At 41.3% G+C, this 20,324-nt stretch overlaps 1 protein-coding gene across 4 annotated transcripts in view; it reads right to left on the bottom strand.

The window, feature by feature from the left end:
- Nucleotides 1–344: 344 nt before the first annotated feature.
- LOC113416601 (connector enhancer of kinase suppressor of ras 2-like) overlaps nt 345–20,324 on the bottom strand; it is a 357,297-nt gene continuing 337,317 nt past the window's right edge. For 2 of the 4 annotated variants that reach the window (XM_087972080.1, XM_087972083.1), the window contains exons 19-24: nt 18,656–18,727; nt 17,912–17,982; nt 17,162–17,265; nt 15,665–16,178; nt 13,183–13,382; nt 345–9,837 (exon numbers count right to left, since the gene is read on the bottom strand). In XM_087972080.1, the coding sequence (XP_087828206.1) occupies nt 9,622–9,837; nt 13,183–13,382; nt 15,665–16,178; nt 17,162–17,265; nt 17,912–17,982; nt 18,656–18,727 (1,177 nt within the window). In that variant the 3' untranslated portion in view covers nt 345–9,621. The remainder of the gene's footprint in view (nt 9,838–13,182; nt 13,383–15,664; nt 16,179–17,161; nt 17,266–17,911; nt 17,983–18,655; nt 18,728–20,324) is intronic. The other 2 variants (XM_087972082.1, XM_087972081.1) reach the window with 2 other exon arrangements.

Here is a 20,324-nt window from a genome sequence, read left to right as displayed (position 1 = left end):
ACTGTGTATACCCAAGGAAGACAACCTTACGTTTAATACAACCCACGTTTTAACCAAAAACGCCCTTCTTCCATTACCACAGTTCAATTTAAAAACATTTTGAACAATTGGGCAGGGTGGAGACCCTATTCTTCAATTTACTGTTAAATACAAATTCCTTTCCCTTATTCTTGCCTCTTGCAAGCCTTACTTTTTGCGTTTAGTTAAGCCATGGTTTGCTGGGACATCCAAGCTTAGAAGCAATGGTTTGAGACAGCCTTCTAAATAAAGCCAATCGGCGATTTGTAATGTCATTAAGAAGGATGACTCAAGCCATGGTTGGACTAGTTGGGTATCAAAGTTAAAGCAGAGAATGATGTCCCTAACCACAGTTTCGAGGTCTAGCAAAATATGGCCATCAAAACATAGCCACATGTTGTATGGCCAGGTTGCACCATAATAACTGAAGATATTGTAAGATTAATTCGTGGTCTATAAGCCCAGACTGATGTTGAAAGTTACAGCCTCAACTTTTCTCTCTGTCTCAAGATGACAAATGGGTGTAAAAACCACAGTGAAAGCATGTATCCAGGGGTGGGATTCAATTTTTTTTAACAACTGGTTCTGTGGGCATGGCTTAGTTGGTGGGCATGACTTGGTGGTCATGTGACTGGCTGGGCGTGGCCAACTCAACATCACTCACATTGAGGCACGCATCTCCTCACCTGGCCTCTCATGGCTGTGGGGATGCTGCAACAGTCGTAAGTGTGAAAAATGGTCATACGTCACTTTTTCAGTGCCATTGTAACTTTGAATGGTCACTCCACACAAGCAAAGTACCAGCAAAGGAAGAAAAAAAAAACTCCAGAGCCGTTCCTGAGACAGGAAGTCTAGTCCTGCCAAGAATGTAAGAAGAGTTAATGGAGAGGCAGTTTCTGTAAGCAACACCAAAATGTTTCCTTCCTGCCTTTTTTACAGGATTAGGCCAGTAATTTCTTCTAACAACCAGTTCTCCGAACTGCTTAGAATGTTAACAACTGGTTCTAGCGAATAGGTGCAAACCTGTAGAATCCCACCCCTGCATGTATCTCTCTCTCTCTCTCTTACAACCTTCAACTTTCTTTAAAATGCCAATGTCTTGTCTCCTGAGACAGTTTTTTTTTAAATTACAGCTTGAGAACCAGACATTTAGTACCAGCTTGTGGCTACTTCAACCCCTGAACAAACTAAAAAATAAAATAAAGTAAAAAAATAAGACAACAGCCTATTTCAAAGCTCATATGCAAGTAAAGTGCGGGCCGTAGTACAATGGTGTCATACATTTGTTTCATATATTTAAGCATTATATTCTTTAAAAAGCTCTCTATTTGTAAACAAAAAAATCGTATTGATTTGCTATTTAATAAATCAGGTGAGGTTACCTATGGACCAGCAAGGAATGGTGTTACGAAGCAAATATTCTTGTAATACAACTTCAGTGTCAAAGGTGGAAAGGATGCTTATTTATCAGTGCAGATAGGAAGGCTGTGCACGCGTTTGACAATGAAGCCTGAAAAAAGGATGCTGCTGCTTTAAAGAGTCCCTTGGGATTTTTAAAGCAGCGGTATCTTTGTTCGGGCAGACATGGAACTTAAAAGTTGGGCTCCGTTCATTGGCAGAACAACAGAGAGATGCTGGGCTCTTGAGAGGTACAAGCCATTTCTTCCTAGACATTATGGAAACCTGCACAATGAGATACCTTCTCAATTTCTCTTCCTCTTCCTAACAGTGTTCAAGTAGCATCTTTGGGACAGACTGGTTTCATTGTCATGGCTTCTTCCCAAAGAATCAGACTAACCTGGGAGTGGTTCATTTCTTCTTCTAAGCAACTGAGTTGATCGGTTTAGTTGGGTTTAGCATGTTGCAAGAAACCCTCAATTTGCTCTTATCAACCATGGAACATGGCTTAGGACTTTCTTCACTCCTGAATTTTACTCCACTCATCCTTAATAGTGTAGAAAGTTATCCTAGCATGAACATTTCTGCCTCTGTTGTTGATAGCTCATTCTCTCAAAGCCTAACATATCTATCCATCTTAAGCCTATCCTTGAAGCCGTTTGGGATATTAAATGCTACTTTAATGCTGGTACAGCTAAGGATTATTCAAATCTATGTCCTTACTCCTGGACTGAGGACAAGGTGAATGCAGTGGAGGTACAGTAAAAACAAAAAAATCCCCGAGGATGTTAGGTGTAAGGAAGCAACAGCCTTAATATATTGTGCAAATCCAGCCATGTTTAGTGTGGATTCATGATTTCATATGATGAGTGAATCCAACTATGGAACAATCAATGTTTTCACAAAACTACATTTCTCAGGATTCTTTGGAAGAAGATTTTGACTGTTGAAATCCAACGTAGCATGATTTATATTTGAGTGCAAGTGTACCTAATTAAACTGCTTCAGGTTTCTTTGCCTCAGAATATATAAAAATGTGCCAATCAGAGAATTGCTTCTTTGCTTCCAGTTGATGGGATAAAACACACAACCAAATTTGATCTTAGTTGTCTGCCACTCACTAGGATTGCACAAACGTTGGGCCTGAACAGATTCATGCAAGGTGAAGGCCTATTTCAGGTTTTCATTTATTAAAAAAAAAGCAATTGTCACTTTTGTCTGACACTTCAGGGGTATATCCTACTGGAAGACATTAAGGATGGAAGTTTAATAAGAGTTTAAGAAGATTTAGAAAGAACTCATGGTCATAGAAGCATTCAGATAAGTTTCTAGTAGTCCCTCCTTCCCTGCCCGAGGGAGACGATGAAAGAAAAGGGTGTGTTGAAAAAGAAAAAAAGAAGGTGTATAACGTTGGTATTTAATGCCCGAGAAACTATCATGAATGTATAAAGGAGTTTTAATGTAGTTTGGAACTGCAACTGCAAAGAAGGTGCTTTTAATCATCAAGTTTGATGGACAAAGAACTTGAAAGAAAATTTGGAAGGTTGTTATTCTATATGTTAACAGCGGCGAGAATCTTATATGCACAAAGATGGAAAAACACCCATTTCCACAATGGAAGAGTGGAAAGTGAAGGTGATGAAATTAATGAAGATGGCAAAATGGATCATTTTAGTAACAAAAAAGAATTTAACAGATTAACAGAGTTGGAAGCGACCTTGTAGGTCAGTTTTGTTTCTACTTAGAAAACCACTTCTGGACTTTTTGCTAAAAAATGGGAAGAAAAAACCCTTTGATTTTAGGTTTTGATGATTAGAATGAATTTGTTGTTATAGAAATGGTTTGAAATGTTATGTACTATAAAACAAAGGGTTAAGATTGTATTTTTTAAAAATATCTTACTATACTGAAAAAAGTTGGAAGTTGCTATGTTGTTCTCCTTCTTCCCTCTCTTAGTTCTCTAACTTTAGTTTTATTTTGTATTTTTATCTTATAATAAAACTTATTAAAATTAAGTAACAAACAAGAAGAAAACAAGACGAGTGAGAAAACAAAAAGCAATCAAACAACTTCATCCTTCTGGCCTCTATCCTTACAATCTTATTTGTTTCAGATATATCCATATTGTTAGCAAAATGTGGCTCTTGATTAAAATGTTTGCCCAGAAGATGCTACTCGGTGTAGATGAAATAGCACCAGGCTGTAGCTCATCTTAATTACTTACATTTGATTCCCACTGAAATCTCTGGGGCTTAAACCATTCATCCATAGACACATAAACTATAATTACACATCGTTCAAAGGAGACAATAAAAAATTTAAGAAAGTGACCAAAATATAATATCCCTCCAGTAGTTTATACTCAGTTAAACATGGATCACCACTAGACAAACGAACATGCAGAAAACAATAGTCTAATCAAGGAACCACCAAGGAGAACCCCTCAATCCCTCAAATAAAACCTGCAAAACCCACACACTCACACTGATGATGTTACCTAGTTGGGCAATGAAACATCTGCAAGCAAACAAGCTCAGAAACCATGAAGAAGTCTACAATTTAACCTTGAACCAGATTTTTTCTCCGTTATTGAAAACATTGATTTCAGTGGAAACCAAATGAAAGAACCTTAGGCTCGATCTGCTGTATGGTTTTCTTAACAGAACAGCAATATTATGTTTTTTGACAAAACTGGGAATGAGAGTTCCTGTATAGGAATGCATGACAAATGTTTTGGAGAGGAGAGGAAGAGGGAGGAAGAGAGGGAAGGAGGGAGGGGGAGAGAGAGAGAGAGAGAGAAAAAAGAGAGAGAGAGATACGAAGGAATACTGTTCATTTATCTTAACAGCAGCATAAATTTAGATGAATATGCATGTCGAAGGATCCTATAGTCCACTGTTGACCATGCTTGCTGGGGAATTCTGGGAGTTGAAGTCCAGACATCTTAAAGCTGCTAAAATTGAGAAACATTGCTATAAACAATAAAATTTCCATTTTCAGGGAGAGAGAGAGAGAAAAAAAAGATTGATTGTGAACTTATTAAATATAGACTCTCACACAACAAAACAAGTTAGTGAGGACACAGAGAAGCGGAATCAATCTAGCTGCCAGGTTCAGGAGTTGCCAAATTTGGACAGCTACTCTATAGAAAAGGCTGATCTGCATAGATTTATATGGTGACTGACTTGTGAGAGACTAACAAAAATAAAACAGATTTATAAACCTTTGGCAACATGTTTTGGGAAGCACACGGTTTGGGATGAAGTCACCTCAGCGTCTTCTTTGGAAGCACCAGAATCTATTATCACCAGTGTATCAAATGTGGCCTTTAAATTTGCCTTGAAAAATGCAGGTGCTTTCCTTTTCTGAGAAAAGAAAGTAGTTTACAGAAGAAGAAAAAAAAGTTCTTTGGGAAAGTAATTGTCAAAGGTCTGATTCAGACATATTAAAACTGAAATTGGGGCATATAAACCCCATCTTTGTCCTTCTGTCTCTAGCTTTGTGGCTTATGACATCATCTTCTATACTTTTTATCATAATCTTAGAATTACAGATTACTATAATACCAAAACCAGAATATCAAACTGCAATCATATTCTGTTTGACAGATGTTAGATGACAACAGAAGCTTCTATCTGTCTCCGTCAAAGTAGTTGCCATGACCTAATGAGATATATATCCGACTGAATAAAGCTAGTTGTGCAAAGTAAACCAGTTTATTTTGGTTTAATAAACCATGGTTGAAGTGCTCAGGGAAGGAAAGAACAAGGGCACAATGCTTGTTTACAACTAAGTAAACAATGCTTTAGAGAACAAAGATTGTTTTGTCCAATCAGGCTCTAAACTTCATCCTGGCATTATAAATATGTTGCTTTTAAAATTTCACATACTTTAATGTTTTTCCTCTTTAAATTGTGGAAGTCTTTATCTGAGGTGCTGGTATTTGGCCTTACCACACCATGGTTACAGCTGTTATTTTGTCTCTGGAGGCATTAGTGTCGCTACTCAGTGATTATGTACACATACTATGCTTAACTTGGTTAGTAAATTAACTCTTTAACAGACTAACAGAGTTGGAAGGGACCTTGGAGGTCTTCTAGTCCAACCCCCGCTTAGGCAGGAAATGCTATATCATTCCAGACAAATGGTTGTCCAGTCTCTTAAAAACCTCCAGTGTTGGAGCAGTCACAACTTCTGAAGGCAAGTCGTTCCACTGTTTAATTGTTCACATTGTAAGGAAATTTCTTCTTAGTTCTCGGCTGGGTCTCTCTTTGATTAGTTTCCATCCATGTCATCTTGTCCTGACTTTGCTTTTGAAGAATAGGTTGACTCCCTCTTCTTTGTGGAACCCCCTCAAATATTGGAAGACTGCTATCATGTCACCCCTAGTCCTTCTCTTCATTAGACTAGCCAGGCCCAGTTCCTGCAACCATTCATCGTACATTTTAGCCTCCAGTCCCCTCATCATCCTGGTTGCTCTTCTCTGCACTTTTTCTAGAGTCTCAACATCTTTTTTTTATAGTGTGGTGACCAAAACTGGATGTATTGATCTATTAAATGAAAAACTAATCTGGGTTTTCAACACAGACTAAGCCACAAAACAGACATCAAAATTCCAACTGAAAATGCAAACCAAGTTTAAAAACAACCAGGCTTATCTTTCAGTGCAAACATACCTGCCAAGGTTTTAACTTAACTTAGTTAAGCATGTTGTCTGACCTAAGTATTCTATGGCTAGAAGATGATCAGATGGTGGCCAACACCATCTGTTTGGTCCTAGACATGCTTTCAACATTTGGACTTCCAACTCTGTAGTCAAGATATTAGTTTTTGTTTTTTTTCATGTGCCAGGAATGTCTCAAGGTATGATAAAAAAAAAGGCAATATGGTGGATGGGATGATGCAATCGAAACTCAGTTTACCCGCTTTGCCGAAGGATGCAAAAGGATTAAAGCAAACAAATTCACAACAGAACATTGTACTTCCAAATGCTCTTCTGGTTAGAATTTGATGTAAGTTTCTCCTAAGTAAGTGGAGGTCATGTCCTTGCAGCATATAACTAATGGGCTCGCAAAGGACCCAGTGTAAACCAGTATACACCAAGGAACGTCTTAAATTAATGTTTCTCTTCTTAATTCATCCTTCTGTGTTGTCTAAAAATCCATAGGCTAGGCTAGGCCTTACAATAAGCCAAGCTAAATGGGCTCCATTTTAAGAAGCCCATCTGGGGGAAAGGAAAGGGAATGAAAAAGGGACAATAAACAGCCAATTACTAGATTCATTTTATTGATCTGGAGTAGGAGTTCAGGTCTTCTGTCTGAAGTACCAACTTCCTTGTTCAACTTCTGTTTATGATTGGACAAGACTTATCTAAATTGTGGATAGACTTCTGGAAGTTTTCCATAATGTTCCAATGAGTCTATGGTAGCATTCCAATACTCTAAAATAGATGCAGGTAGTCCTTGACTTATGACCACAATTGGGGCTGGAACATCCCTTGGTAAGTGATTCAGTTGTTATGCAACACCTTCCACCCTTGACTTAACTTGTTGGAAACTTCCTGGGAAAGTCACAAATGACCATCTTGCTGTGCCCAAATTTTGATCACATGACCATGGGGCACACTGCAACAGTCATCAGGGCAAGGACTGGTCATAAGTCACTTTTTTCACTTCCATCACAACTTTGAACAATTGTTAAATGAATAGTTGTAAGTTGAGGATTACCTGCATTCTAGTAGGCTTCATCATTTTCTTTTAATGACCCCATAATCCCTTGCGGGGTGGAGCTGGGTGTTTACTGGCCGGATGCCCTTCCTGTCACCAATGCAGATATATTCAGCAGATATATTCCCATTCTAGTAGGCTTCAAATGTAGGTTGATTCTATAGACCCCAATCTGTTTCTATCAGTGGCTATGTAACCTCTATGGCAATGTTTTTCAACTGTGTTGGCTGTAAAATGAGTGGACTGGAGTAACTTTGGAAGCTGAAGTCCATACATCTTAAAGCCACTAAAGTTGAGAAATGTTGCTCTGTAGTCCAGAATATTTCCAATTAAGTTTTAGTTCTCAGGATCATGCCGAAATTAAAAATGGTAATGTTGCACCTAATATCCTTTTGCTCACGGTCAAGCTCTGCTTTGAACGCTCACCCCTTCTCCATGTTGGGCAGTGAGGTATGCAAGAGTTTTCTATTCCTACTTCCTCAAAAGTGGAGTAGAAACTGTTAAAATGGATTCTTGGGGAGCTCCAGTTTTGAAGAACAATGTGAACTGCAATCCAGCAAAATTTGCAGGAAAGAGATTTGCTCATTATTATTATTATTAGTGTTAGTGTTCCTGAACAGATAGAGACTTCCACTAGTTTTTGAATGAACATGAGATGGAAAATGAGTTCCTGCTCAATGAGACAGGTTCAGAAGGATCAGGAGTGATCAGAAGAACTCATGTCTCTTACTGGCATTGAATTCCCTGTTCGGTGATAATGCCTCAACAGGATGTAGGTTTCTTTTATTGCAAAGGTTCTCAAATCATGAATCTGAGGATCTTTATTCAATAGCACAGTGTAAATATAGAAAGCCATTGGTGTTCAGTCTGGCCTCTTTTGTTGTTGTTGTTATTCTGTCTTGAGGCTGCAAAAAGACAAGATCAGAATTTTGCCGTTGGTAGGTTTCTGGCCTTCAATTCACAGTGGACGATTGCTGACACCCGGAATAGCTCCTGATTTCCAGAAATTATGGATTATTATGTTCTCGGCCCCGACTTGTGACGGCCAAGGAGGTGAACAGAAGCTGCATTTTGCACAATCCTGCTCCCAAACAGTTTTTTTTTCTACCTTAATTTCTTCTCTGTCACATTAATGTACGGGTGTTTAAGCGCGCACACCCTCAACGCGTCTTGGGTCAATCTTCTGAAAAGCAGGCACGGTTTTGTAAAAATAGCACAGCGTTTCAACAGCATGTACCAGATGTGCCTGGACAGGCCAAATGGAAAGCAAGTGGTTTTCCTGGATAAATGCTGTATACTTTAAGGCACGCCAAAAAAGGGGTGTGTGTGTGTGGGGGATTTTAACTTTTCCATTTCTAGACTTCGCCAAGCTCTCTTTATATTTCACAACCGGGGGTCATTTCTTGGAAATGCTGAATGGTTAAACTAGGGGTCGGCAACCTTAAATACTTCAAGAGGCATTTGGACCTATTTCCCACAGAAAAGAAAACACCGGGAGCCACAAAACTCGAAATGTTCCATTCCATTTTGGCTTTTTTCCCCCTCTCATCTCCATCCAGATATTTTTCGGCAAAGGCCACATGTTTATTCTGGAAATGTCTTGCAACATGCAACTTTTTGTTGTTTGCCCATTTCTCACCACATATTAAGCCAGTCTCGTCAGCAGTGAAAGCAAATGAATCTGCCCATGTACCATTAAACGTTGTTTTCTTCTGAAACTTTTTTTTCCCTTGGATTTATCCGTGGTTGGACTACTGGGAATTGAAAAACTAAATAAATTGCATGTCGGTGGGTGTCGCACACTTGCGGTTGTGATGCATATTTTGAGCAATGGAGCCTCAGCAGCGGGATGAAAGAGCCACATGCAGCTCTAGAGTCCTGGGTTGCCGACCCCTGGATTAAACCATCTTTCCCTAGGAGTGATGGATCCTTTCTGTTCTTTTTTATTCTTTTTTTTTCTCTTTTTCATATTTAAAATTTCCACTCTTAAGAAAAAAAAAAGGGGAGGGGAATTTATGAGAATGGACATCTGGAAATATTTAAAAAATAAAACCTCAGCTTTCACATTCCTTTTTATATACATAGATATGAGTAGGTGCAGTATATCTACATATATAAAAGAAAGAGGAATCCTGTGGACTGCACTCCAACGTTTGCTTGTTTTTTTTTTAAAATAAGGGTAAGTATACTGGTGTTATAAATATGCTGCAGTTTTGTGTCATTTTATGCCCGTTGATCCTTCTACGCTGCTTCTTTACCAAATCAGATTTAGAAAACAACCCTAAATAATTCTGGAAAAGGGGGAGTAAAAATAAAGAAATCTGTCTCATCATGCAATGCAGTAGGCATCCGATGGTACTAAATTCTTATCCAATCTATTTACAATATAGCTGGATACATTATTGACATGGGTTACAGTGTTTTGTCACAAAAGGGATCGTTTCTCCCCCCCCCCCAGTTGCTCTCTGCCCTCACATGGTCAGACGTGGGTTTCGATGAAGGAATGTGTGTGTGAGAGCAGAGAGGCCGTAATGGTGAGTTCAGAAGCTCCGTTCTTGGCTTTCAAAGCACCGCTGTACTCACAAATGTCCAGGAAAAACTCATAGTTCTTTATTTTCCATTCCTTGAATTTCTTGGACGTCAAGTTAGGTTTGTGGAGCAAGTTGTTGATCATGGCCAGATCTCCTTCCTTGGCCTGTCCGAAAAAGAGAACATTTCAGGTGGAAAAAATATCGATCAATCCTAGGAACAAAATTCTCCAGAAATTATGTAGAACTAAATGGGGAGCTTCAGCTGCCAACCTCAAGTCATCAGAACTAAGGCTGATCTACTCCACAGCAGAATGCTGTGTCCCTGTTCAGCAAGGGTCTTCAAACTTGGCAAGTTTAAGATTTGTGGACTTCCAACTCCCAGAATTCCTGAGCTAACATGACTGGAGGAGGAATTCTGGGAGTTGAAGTCCACAAGTCTTAAAGCTGTCAAGATTGAAGACTCCTGCTGTACGGCTTAACAGCTGCCATACGAGTAAGTTAGATGCCAGTAAGTTATTATCCCTGGGGATTATAAGCAGATGTATTAAAACTACTATGACTTGTTGTCTTGCTATTCTGAGCCACATAGCACTACCAGCCTTACAAAAGCAAAGTGCACTAGTGAGAGACCACAGAAAAATTATTACAAAGGCAAGAGGCACTAGTGAGTATAAAGAGAAATATTGTGAACAACTCACTCCTACCAAGCTATGCTGACCGGTGGTGGGATTCAAATTTTTTTTTTACTACCAGTTCTGTGGGTGTGGCTTGGTGGGCGTGGCAGCGGAAGGATACTACAAAATCCCCATTCCCTCCCCTTTCTTGGGGGAAGGGTACTGTAAATTCTCCATTTTCTCCCCACCCCGCTAACCTGCTTTCCAGCTCCATTCTCCTGTGCAGGGCAACCAAAGAAGACCCAGCCAATCAGCTGGGACTCAGGAGGCAGAGAATAGATGGGGGCGGGGCCAGTCAGAGGCGGTATTTGCCGGTTCTCCAAATTGCTCAAAATTTCCGCTACCGGTTCTCCAGAACTGATCAGAACCTGCCGAATACCACCTCTGATGCTGACTGTCCTCATTTATCAACCGGAAGGCTCAAATCCAAGAAGACCCCAAAGGCGCTTGTGGAACATCTGCCCAACAATTTTAACAATCGATTCCTAAATGGAAAGCCAAATGGGCCGCTGAACGTCCAGACATAGGAAGATATAAATGACCGCAATGCCAAAGGTGCCAGGCTTTGAACTATTTTGCCAGTCTTGGAAGACACAAGTCATAGATCTTTTTGATGCCCTTGTTTGATTAAGGAGAACATCAAACATTCATGACTCTCTAGAATAGGGGTGTCAAACTGAAGGCCCGGGGGGTGCTTAGATCTGGCTCGCAGGGCCGCCCTGAAAACAGCAAAGGACTGGCCTGCAGTTCCTCTGCCAGGGAAGACAGAGCTTGCGGCGGACAACTGGGGTGGGATGTGTGTGCATGCTCCCCCCAAGCTCTGTTTTTGTTGTCAGTGAGCTAGCAAAACAAACTAAAAACAAAACATGCTTCCCCTTTTGCATTTGAGCATGCAAGAAGGGAAAGAGGGAAGGCGAAGAAAAAAGAAGGAAAGACGGGAAGAGAGTAAGGAAGGAAGAAGGAGGAAAGAGGGGAAGGAAGAAGAAAGGAGAATGAAAAGGCAAGGAAAAAAGAAAAGGAAGGAAAGAAAGAAAGAAAGAAAGAAGGAAGGAAGGAAGGAAGGAAGGAAGGAAGGAAGGAAGGAAGGAAGGAAGGAAGGAAGATTATAAGGGGAGTGAGCAAGGGTCTGAGGGAAATCCTGCCCTAGCACTTGGCCACCACAGGTTCCCCCCAGCATGAGTGATGTCGAGCTGGACATGCCCCCCCTGGACATGCCCCCAGCCCCTGCCCCCCAAGGTGAAACACAAGCCTGATACAGCCATCAATGAAATTGAGTTTGACACTGCTGGTCTAGAAGGTTGCTCTAGTTTCCTTCCCAGAGAGTAACAGGCCCAAAGTCACCCAGCTGGCTTCCTGTCTGAGGCAGAACGAGAATTCACTCTCCTGGTTTCTAGCCCAGTGTCTTGACTACTACACCAAACTGGCCTTCCCTTATGCAACCACACTCTCTCATTCATTTCACAAGGATTTCAGAAGTTTCCTTCATTTTTTTTTAGCCTGCTTCATATTTTCCACCTTTATCTTAGCAGAAAAAAAGAATTCATTAAAAGAAGAAAAGAAATAATAGCTTAATAACTCCACTTTGTGAATAGCAGTAGTATTAAAAGCCCTCCAGCTAACTGCATTCTTGAGGCTACAAGATCTAATCAGGTTTTTTTTTTTGACGTGTGCGTGATTTATGGTTCATTATTATTCATTTAATTTTGAACTTTAATTTTGGCTTGATGCTATCTCTGAAGGTTAACCTGAGAGAAAAAAAAACCTCCCTTCAATTTTGAAATAAAACATAAGGAAAAGGGAGTGGGTGGGAAAAGAAGCAGAGGAATTAGATTAAGTTGACAAAGGAAGAACAAAAGAATGAGTTGAATCAAACATTTAGATCCATTTAGGGTGAAATTCAGTGTCTGGGATGAAATGGGTGGGAGAAGCAAGCAGAATGATGAAAGCAACATTATGTCATTATGTGAAAGGAAAAAAGGAGGCTGAGCTGGAAGGTGGAGTCAAGTGAATCATTAGCCTAGAGTCATTTCATTCCCACTAATGTTATAAGTCCAGCCCCTCTTGAATTCTGTTGACTCTTATCACACCCCAATTTAGTATTGTATGTTAGTTGACCAGATTCTTGTTTATAGGCTTCAGCAATAAATCTTCTGAACTGGAACTTATTTGCGATCCTGATCCTTCATGCCTGACATCACGCTCCAGTTCTTGCCCTTTTCTGTCTTGGTGTCATGATGTTTCACCCAGGCCATAAGGGGAACATCTTGTAATGTGATGATGTCACTATTTGAATGAGAGCAGCAAAGTCTTGTGAACATTCCTGGGTCAAATTGGCCTTCTGCTTGGATTTAGAGATGGCCACTGGATGGAGAATTGGCCTTTCTACATTCCTCTGATTCAGGAGTGGAAAAACTCTTCAGTTCTTACTGTAATAATCTACAGCCCCTTTCACTGAATCTACTACAGCAAGGGTCTTCAAACTTGGCAAGTTTAAGACTTTGTGGACTTCAACTCCCAGAATTCCTGAGCTAACATGACTGGAGGAGGAATTCTGGGAACTGAAGTCCACAAGTCTTAAAGCTGTCAAGTTTGAAAGACCTCTGCTTTAAGACTTGTGGACTTCAACTCCCAGAATTCCTGAGCTAACGTGACTGGAGGAGGAATTCTGGGAGTAGAAATCCACAAGTCTTAAAGCAGAGGTCTTCAAACTTGACAGCTTTAAGACTTGTGGACTTCAACTCCCAGAATTCCTGAGCTGGAGGAGGAATTCTGGGAGTTGAGCTTGAAGCTGTCAAGTTTGAAGACCCCTGTATTACAGGGAGAACATGTTCTTACTTTTAAAGTACTTTTCAGTACTCTGATGCGATGCAACTTTTCATTGATGACAGGGTCATTGCATCTCTTTACGAAGGACCTCCGGAATTCCTGCTTGGTGGAAGGGCGTTGCTCTCCAAAGGCTGACAAACTGGCTTGTTCCAAAGTCTTGTAGAGTTCATGAAGACCATCGGTGCTCTTCCTTCGTTCTTCTACTTTTTCTAAAGAGAAGCAAGCCTGCTTTAGAAGCAAGATATATTTATAGTGAAGGGAAACAAAGTGAAAAACTGCAATCCTTATTGTGGCAGATGAATATTGTGCGAATCAGAGCCGTGGTGGTGCAGTGGTTAGAATGCAGTATTGCAGGCTAATTCTGCCAACTGCCAGCAGTTTGATTCTGACCGGCTCAAGAGCTGGGGTGGTGCAGTTGTTAGAATGCAGTATTGCAATACTGCAGGCTAATTCTGCTGACTGCTGATTGCAAGCAGTTTGGCAGTTCAGTTCTTACTGGCTTAAGGTGGACTCAACTTCTAATCTTTCTGAGGTTGGTAAAATGAGGACCCAGCTTGTTGGGGGCAATATGCTGATTCTGTAGACTGCTTAGAGAGGGCTGTAAAGCACTGTGAAGCAGTATATAAGTGTGCTATTGTTATTGCCCTTCCTTCCTTCCTTCCTTCCTTCCTTCCTTCCTTCCTTCCTTCCTTCCTTCCTTCCTTCCTTCCTTCCTTCCTTCCTTCCCTCCCTCCCTCCCTCCCTCCCTCCCTCCCTCCCTCCTCCTTCCTTCCTTCCTTCCTTCCTTCCTTCCTTCCTTCCTTCCTTCCTTCCTTCCTTCCTTCCTTCCTCCTCCCTCCCTCCCTCCCTCCCTCCCTCCCTCCCTTCTTTTCTGTGAGAATGCAATATTACAGGATAATTCTGCCCATTGCCAGCAGTTCGATCCTGACCGGCTCAAGGTTGACTTCCATCCTTCCAAGGTCAGTAAAATGAGGACCCAGATTGTTGTGGACAATATGTTGACTCTGTAATCCACTTAGAGAGGGCTGTAAAGCATTATAAAGCAGTATATAAATCCAAGTGCTATTGCTCTTGTTATCTTTGTTTAATCCCAATGAAATGTAAAAATAAAATCTATTAAAGAGCCAAGTTCCAACCTACGTGAACTCTGGGAATGAACTAAACCAAGCAACAGAATTTCAGAGCTATAGCTGGCTCTTAATACATTTCAAAAATCCTATTTGAAGTCATTGATAGTGTCACAAAATATAAAATCTGGACTTAAGGTCCTATTGTCTACAATCGGTCCTCAAATTATGACCCCAATTGGGATCAAAATTTCCATTGCTAAGCAAGATGGTTGTTAAGTGAGTTATGGCCAAATTTATGACCGTTTTCTGCCCAAGTTGTTAAGTGAATCACTGCAGTTGATAAGGGAATAATGCACCTGTTAAGTGAATCTGGCTCCTCCCATTGACTTTGCTTGTCAAAAAATTGGCTGGGAGAGTCAAAAATGCCAATTATGGTAAGTCTCAAAACTCCACAACCCTCGTAAATACATACAAATTGCCAAGCACCAAAATTTGATCACATGACCATGGGGGTGCTTGTGATGGTTCCCAATCTAAGGACTAGTCATAAGTCACCTTTTATACAATGTCGTTGTAATTGTAAACAAGTGGTTATATGTTCCACATTGTACATTGAAGATGACTTATATTCAAAACTTTCCAGAATAGCTGGGAACTTTTGATTCTACAAATATTGCTGATTGACCAGCATGACCGATGGCATAAGGAACACTGGGGCTTGTTGTTCAGCATATGACCACAGGATCCCCACCTCTGTGTTAGGGAAGGTATACGTAGTTTCTATCTAATGGGTGGAAGAAGCTTGTCAAAGAGAGACACAACCTAGAAGTAAGGAGAAATTTTCTGACAATGAGAACAATTAATCAGTGGAATGGCTTGACTCCAGGAGTTGTGGGCGCTCCATCGTTGGAGGTTTTCAAAAACAGACTGGACAATTATTTGACTGGGATAGTATAAGTCTTCTGCCTTGATCAAGGGGTTGAATTAGATGTTGTGGCCCGCTGGTGGCTGGCGGAGCCGGCAACAGAGTCGGACAGTAGTGAGGAGGTTGGGGAGGAACCTGGGCCATTCCTGGAGGTTGAGGAAGGCTCAGATGAGGGCTCTGTGTCAGAGGCAGAGGTGGGGCCAGGGCAGGCTGGCAGTCATCAGCTGCCTTCGGGCTCGGACAGCAGTAAGGCAGGGGAGCTTCTGGAACCGGTTCCCAGCCTGCACATGCGCAGAGCTGCCAAAAGGAAGGAACAATTAAGAACTCAGAGTTGACGTGGGAGTAAGGCCACAGGTGGACGATGAATGGCCTCTCCCATCAGGATTAAAAGAGAAGCAAAAGGAGGAGGGGGCTTTTGCAGGAAACAACTCGCTTGTTCGGTCATTTGTTTGTTTGGCAAACAATTTAACCAAGTCCAGTTCTTTTAACCTCTTACCCTCTTCACACAAGTTACTCGGCTTTTTAACGGCCAATTCCTCTTCCGACCGCTCTTCAGAGATCCCACTCGTTTTTACTCGCCCTTTGATCCGGACATCGCGATTTCGTGGAAGGCTTTGGCTTCTTTGCTTCTGGGGCTTGGAGTGAGAACTGTGACCTTTGTAGCACTCGACCAATGGGAAAGGGCCATCCTGATCGTGGTTGTGGCGTCTCTGGACAGGTAAGGTGGCTTGTCGCCGACTCTCCGGGGACACCCCAAATCTCTCGTTCACATAGTCTGAATCAGTAGGGACAGTCTGGAGAAAATGGAGTCCTGAACTGGTCAACGGAGTCTCTATAAGATCCTGCCACGAACGCCGTTCTCTGTAGGGAGGTCTAGAACCTCCTGCAGAGTGAGTGCTCCCTGCTGCTGGATCCTGTCGGGATTCTTCTGCAGAAGAATGGGAATAGGTTGATTCATTGGAGAAGTGACGGCCATGTTTGGGCTCAGGGAATGGACTTGAAGAATTCATCTAAAAATAAATAAAACACCCGATTGTAAGATATAGTTATGGAAAGACGCTGGAACCATACAAGATAGACTCTTCCAAGGTAAATCCCTTTCTTTCTTTCAACAGGCTGTTACTGGGTCGTGGTGGCGCAGTGGTTAGAGTGCAGTACTGCAGGCTACTTCTGCTGACTGCAATTTTGCACTTCAAATTTCACCAGCTTAAGGTTGGCTCAGCCTTCCCTCCTTTCGAGGTGGGTAAAATGAGGACCCAGATTGTTATGGGCAAGAGGCTGACTCTGTAAACTACTTAGAGAGGGATATAAAAACACTGTGAAGTATGTAAGTATATAAGTCTTAAGTGCTATTGCTATTGCTTCTTGCAGAGTTGCTTCCAAGAGCATCTCTGTTAGTGAAATGTATTATCTCTGTGACATCCAGCTGACTGTTGATTTCAATTCCCAACACACCCAGAAAGAGTTTCCATGAAGATTCTCCATCATCCAGGTCATGGTTGTCCCAAAGCTGCTTTTTCCAAAAAGGCAACTGCTTTCTTTCTTTCTTTCTTTCTTTCTTTCTTTCTTTCTTTCTTTCTTTCTTTCTTTCTTTCTTTCTTTCTTTCTTTCTTTCTTTCTTTCTTTCTTTCTTTCTTTCTTTCTTTCTTTCTTCTTTTCTTCCCTTCCTTCCTTCCTTCCTTCCTTCCTTCCTTCCTTCCTTCCTTCCTTCCTTCCTTCCTTCCTTCCTTCCTTCCTTCCTTCCTTCCTTCCTTCCTTCTGATTGAAAACATTTTGCTTCTCACCCAAAAAGCTTCTTGAGGTTCTAAAGGAGCTAGAACTGAAGAAGCTTCTTGAGTGAGAAGCGAAAGGTTTTCGAACAAAAATTCAAAGAAAGTCTAGTTGCCTTTTGGAAAAAAGCGCCTTTGGGACATCTAGAAAGGGAGACAAAAAAAAGGGGGGGGGGAATGCAGGGTGAAATTCGAAAGGTTGCATTTCACAATGCTGGACTCACCGAGGGGGTCCGGTGGTAGGAGTCACAAAGCACAATGGGTCCTTCTTGTTTCAGCATTAAGGAGTTGTCAACATCTTCCTGGTCACTTTCACTCCAATAATCTGCTAAAAAAAGGTTTTCATTTTGTTCGGAAATTTATGCTTTGCAAGGCAAGGTTTCCCAAAGGCCGCAGAGAAGTTGGATATTTTCAATTGCCTCTTTTGAACAACTAATTCCCAGAGCATTGTCTTATGTCTAAGTATATTCACCCATATAGTATGGCTGTATTACTATTATCCTTTCCATCTTTTTTTACTACCTTCTCTTATTGGTATCATCATTATTACTATTATTACTCTGCTGTTTTGCATATACATGGAGAGCTTATACACAAGAAACAAATTCCTTGTGTGTCCAATCACACTTGACTAAATAAAATGTTCTGTTCTGTTCTGCACTGCTCTCCTCTGTTCTATTGTGTTCTGTTTTGTTCTGCTCTGTTCTGTTCTGCTCTACTACTCTACTCTACTCTACTCTACTCTACTCTACTCTACTCTACTCTACTCTACACTACGCTACCTATTCTATTCTATTCTATTCTATTCTATTCTATTCTATTCTATTCTATTCTATTCTACCCTACCCTACCCTACCCTACCCTACCCTACCCTACCCTACCCTATTCTATTCTATTCCATCCCATCCCATCCCATCCCATCCCATCCCATCCCATCCCATCCCATCCCATTGCCATCAAGAAAAGAATCTCACCTTCATCTGGCCGAATATCCTTGTCATCAGGTGTGTAACCAATGGCAGCCAGACCTAGACGGTTCATCCATCTATTGAAAGGTTTTTTAAAAAGAGAAATGGGTTCAAATGGCTTTAAACCCTCCTTATATTAAGCAGTGAGTAGAAAATTTATAGTTGCTGGTGATGATAATAGTTTTAAAATTGCATTTAATTGTTCATTCATTCATTCAATTTCTGTGTTATTTATTCAATTTTAACCAACTATCCAACTTCGTATGTTCCTCGCACTCTCCTACTTTGTCTCATCTTTGACAAGGTTGACTTAGAAATTGGGAAATTGCATTCTGCAACATTTGTGGGGCTGTCTGCAGATTGATAACCCCGAAGCACAATGTGAAGTTTCCCATTTCACAGCTCTTTGATACACCTTTAAATATTCCAGGATGCTGCTTTCTGATTGGTATTCTTAACCTCAGTGTTAGTCCAGTCCTGCTGTCTGGGGCAGCAAAATAGTCATGTTGTATCTGCTCATAGTGGTGGGAATTTCAACATAAGTATCTGAAGATAGAAGAACACCATCCTTCTTTTCTCCTGCTCTACACGTATCAGAGTGAAATCAGAGTAAATCATGGATGACTATTTGTCTGGCGTGGTATAGGGTTTCCTGCCTGAGAAAGGGGTTAGATTAGAAGACCTCCAGGGTCCCTTCCAACTCTGCTGTTCTGTTATCCTCACTCAATGCAGAATCTCAGAACAACTTACCGGTTCATTTCTTCCAGGCAATCTGTTGCAAAGTAGAAGCTCTTGATTTTGGGGTGGCAAGCCTTGAAAGCACTGGAAGGAAAGGAGAGAGAAGAAGAAGAAAAAAAGAAAATTTAGCATCTATTAATATGACAGCAACTTGTCCAGTTCTACTGACTTTTATTTATATTGCATTTATTTGTATCCCTCCTTCCTTCCTTTCTTCTTCTTGTCTTCCTCTTCTCCCTCTCCCTCTCCCTCTCCTCTCCCCTCCCCTCCTCCTCCTCCTCCTTCTTCTCCCCTTCTCCTCTCCTCCCCTCCCCTCTTCCTCCTCCTCCTCCCTTTCTTCTTCTTCTTCTTCTTCTTCTTCTTCTTCTTCTTCTTCTTCTTCTTCTTCTTCTTCTTCTTCTTCTTCTTCTTCTTCTTCTTCTTCTTCTTCTTCTTCTTCTTCTCCTCCTCTTCCTCCTCTTCCTCTTCCTCCTCCTCCTCCTCCTCCTCCTCCTCCTCCTCCTCCTCCCCTCCTCCTCCTCCTCCATAAGGCAGTGCCCCTTCCTCCTATTTTCCTCACAATAACAAAGTGAGGTAGATTGGGCTGAGGGAGTACCTGGCGCAAAGTCGCCTAGCCAGCTTTCATGCCTATGGTGGGACTAGAACTCACAGTCTCCTGGTGATTGGCCCAAAATCACCCAGCTGGCTTTCATGCCTAAGGTGGGAATTGAACTCAGTCTCCTTTCTAACCCAATGCTTTAACCACTAGACTAAACTGGCTCTTCCCGGAGTCAAGTTACTGTTTGAATTTGGTGGTGACCAGGTTCAAATCCTTTGAAATACAATTCGCAGAGTTGTCAATCATTAGTTTCCAAGTAGACTTTGAGAGTTTGACATGACCCCCCAACTTTCTTTTCTCTGACATAGAATTTCTGCTCAAGATGTAAAGTTCTTCACTCTTCCAAAGTTTTCCAAAGTGAGGACAACCTTAGGAGACAGGAAGAAGAGCTGCAGTCTAGACAATGGCCTGAGAAGAAAATTCTGAATCCAAAATTGGGCATGGACAAAGAATCTCAGAACTGACCCTCCCTACTTCTCTGAAACCTAAGAATAGACTTCTAGACTTGCAAGATTCTTTTTACTATGACCTTATAATAAAGGTAGTATTCATATTTGTGCTTTTGATTTCTTTGTCTGGACTTCCAAAGGCAGCAAGCACAGATTTCACATGATCTACGGACACATCTTCCTTGTTGATATTATAGGGGGTGTTTAGTCAGGAGGTAAGCATCAAACTATGCTCCTGCCGTGAGATGCAGATATGGCACATAATTCTACAGAGAAACACAACATTTCCAGTGGCTTTGAACGGAATCCCGGCTGGGGAATTCTGGGAGTTGAAGTCCACACCTCTTAAAGCTGGCAGGGTTGAGAAAATACCAGGACAGACTATGATAAAGATACAGGTCTTGAAGCAACTGGAGTCCGCTAGATGGCAGACAAGTCCAGTCAAATGAAGTGAGACACAATGAGGATTTTCCAAGGACTCTGTCATGGGAGATTTGGGTGCTTGCATTAATATGGACCGAAGCTGTCTCTTCAAATGCTGGACTCCGAGTCACTTCACCGTAAATCTCTATGTGTGCACCAGCATATACATGTAGTTCTTGACTTCTGAGCATAATGGAGTCCGAAATTTCTG

This window comes from Notechis scutatus, chromosome 10, assembly GCF_049901735.1.
Source record: "Notechis scutatus isolate UNSWTSFEM ecotype Mainland chromosome 10, rNotScu1.2, whole genome shotgun sequence".
In the NCBI taxonomy this organism is placed as follows: domain Eukaryota; kingdom Metazoa; phylum Chordata; class Lepidosauria; order Squamata; family Elapidae; genus Notechis; species Notechis scutatus.
This window is presented reverse-complemented; position numbering and strand designations above follow the sequence as displayed.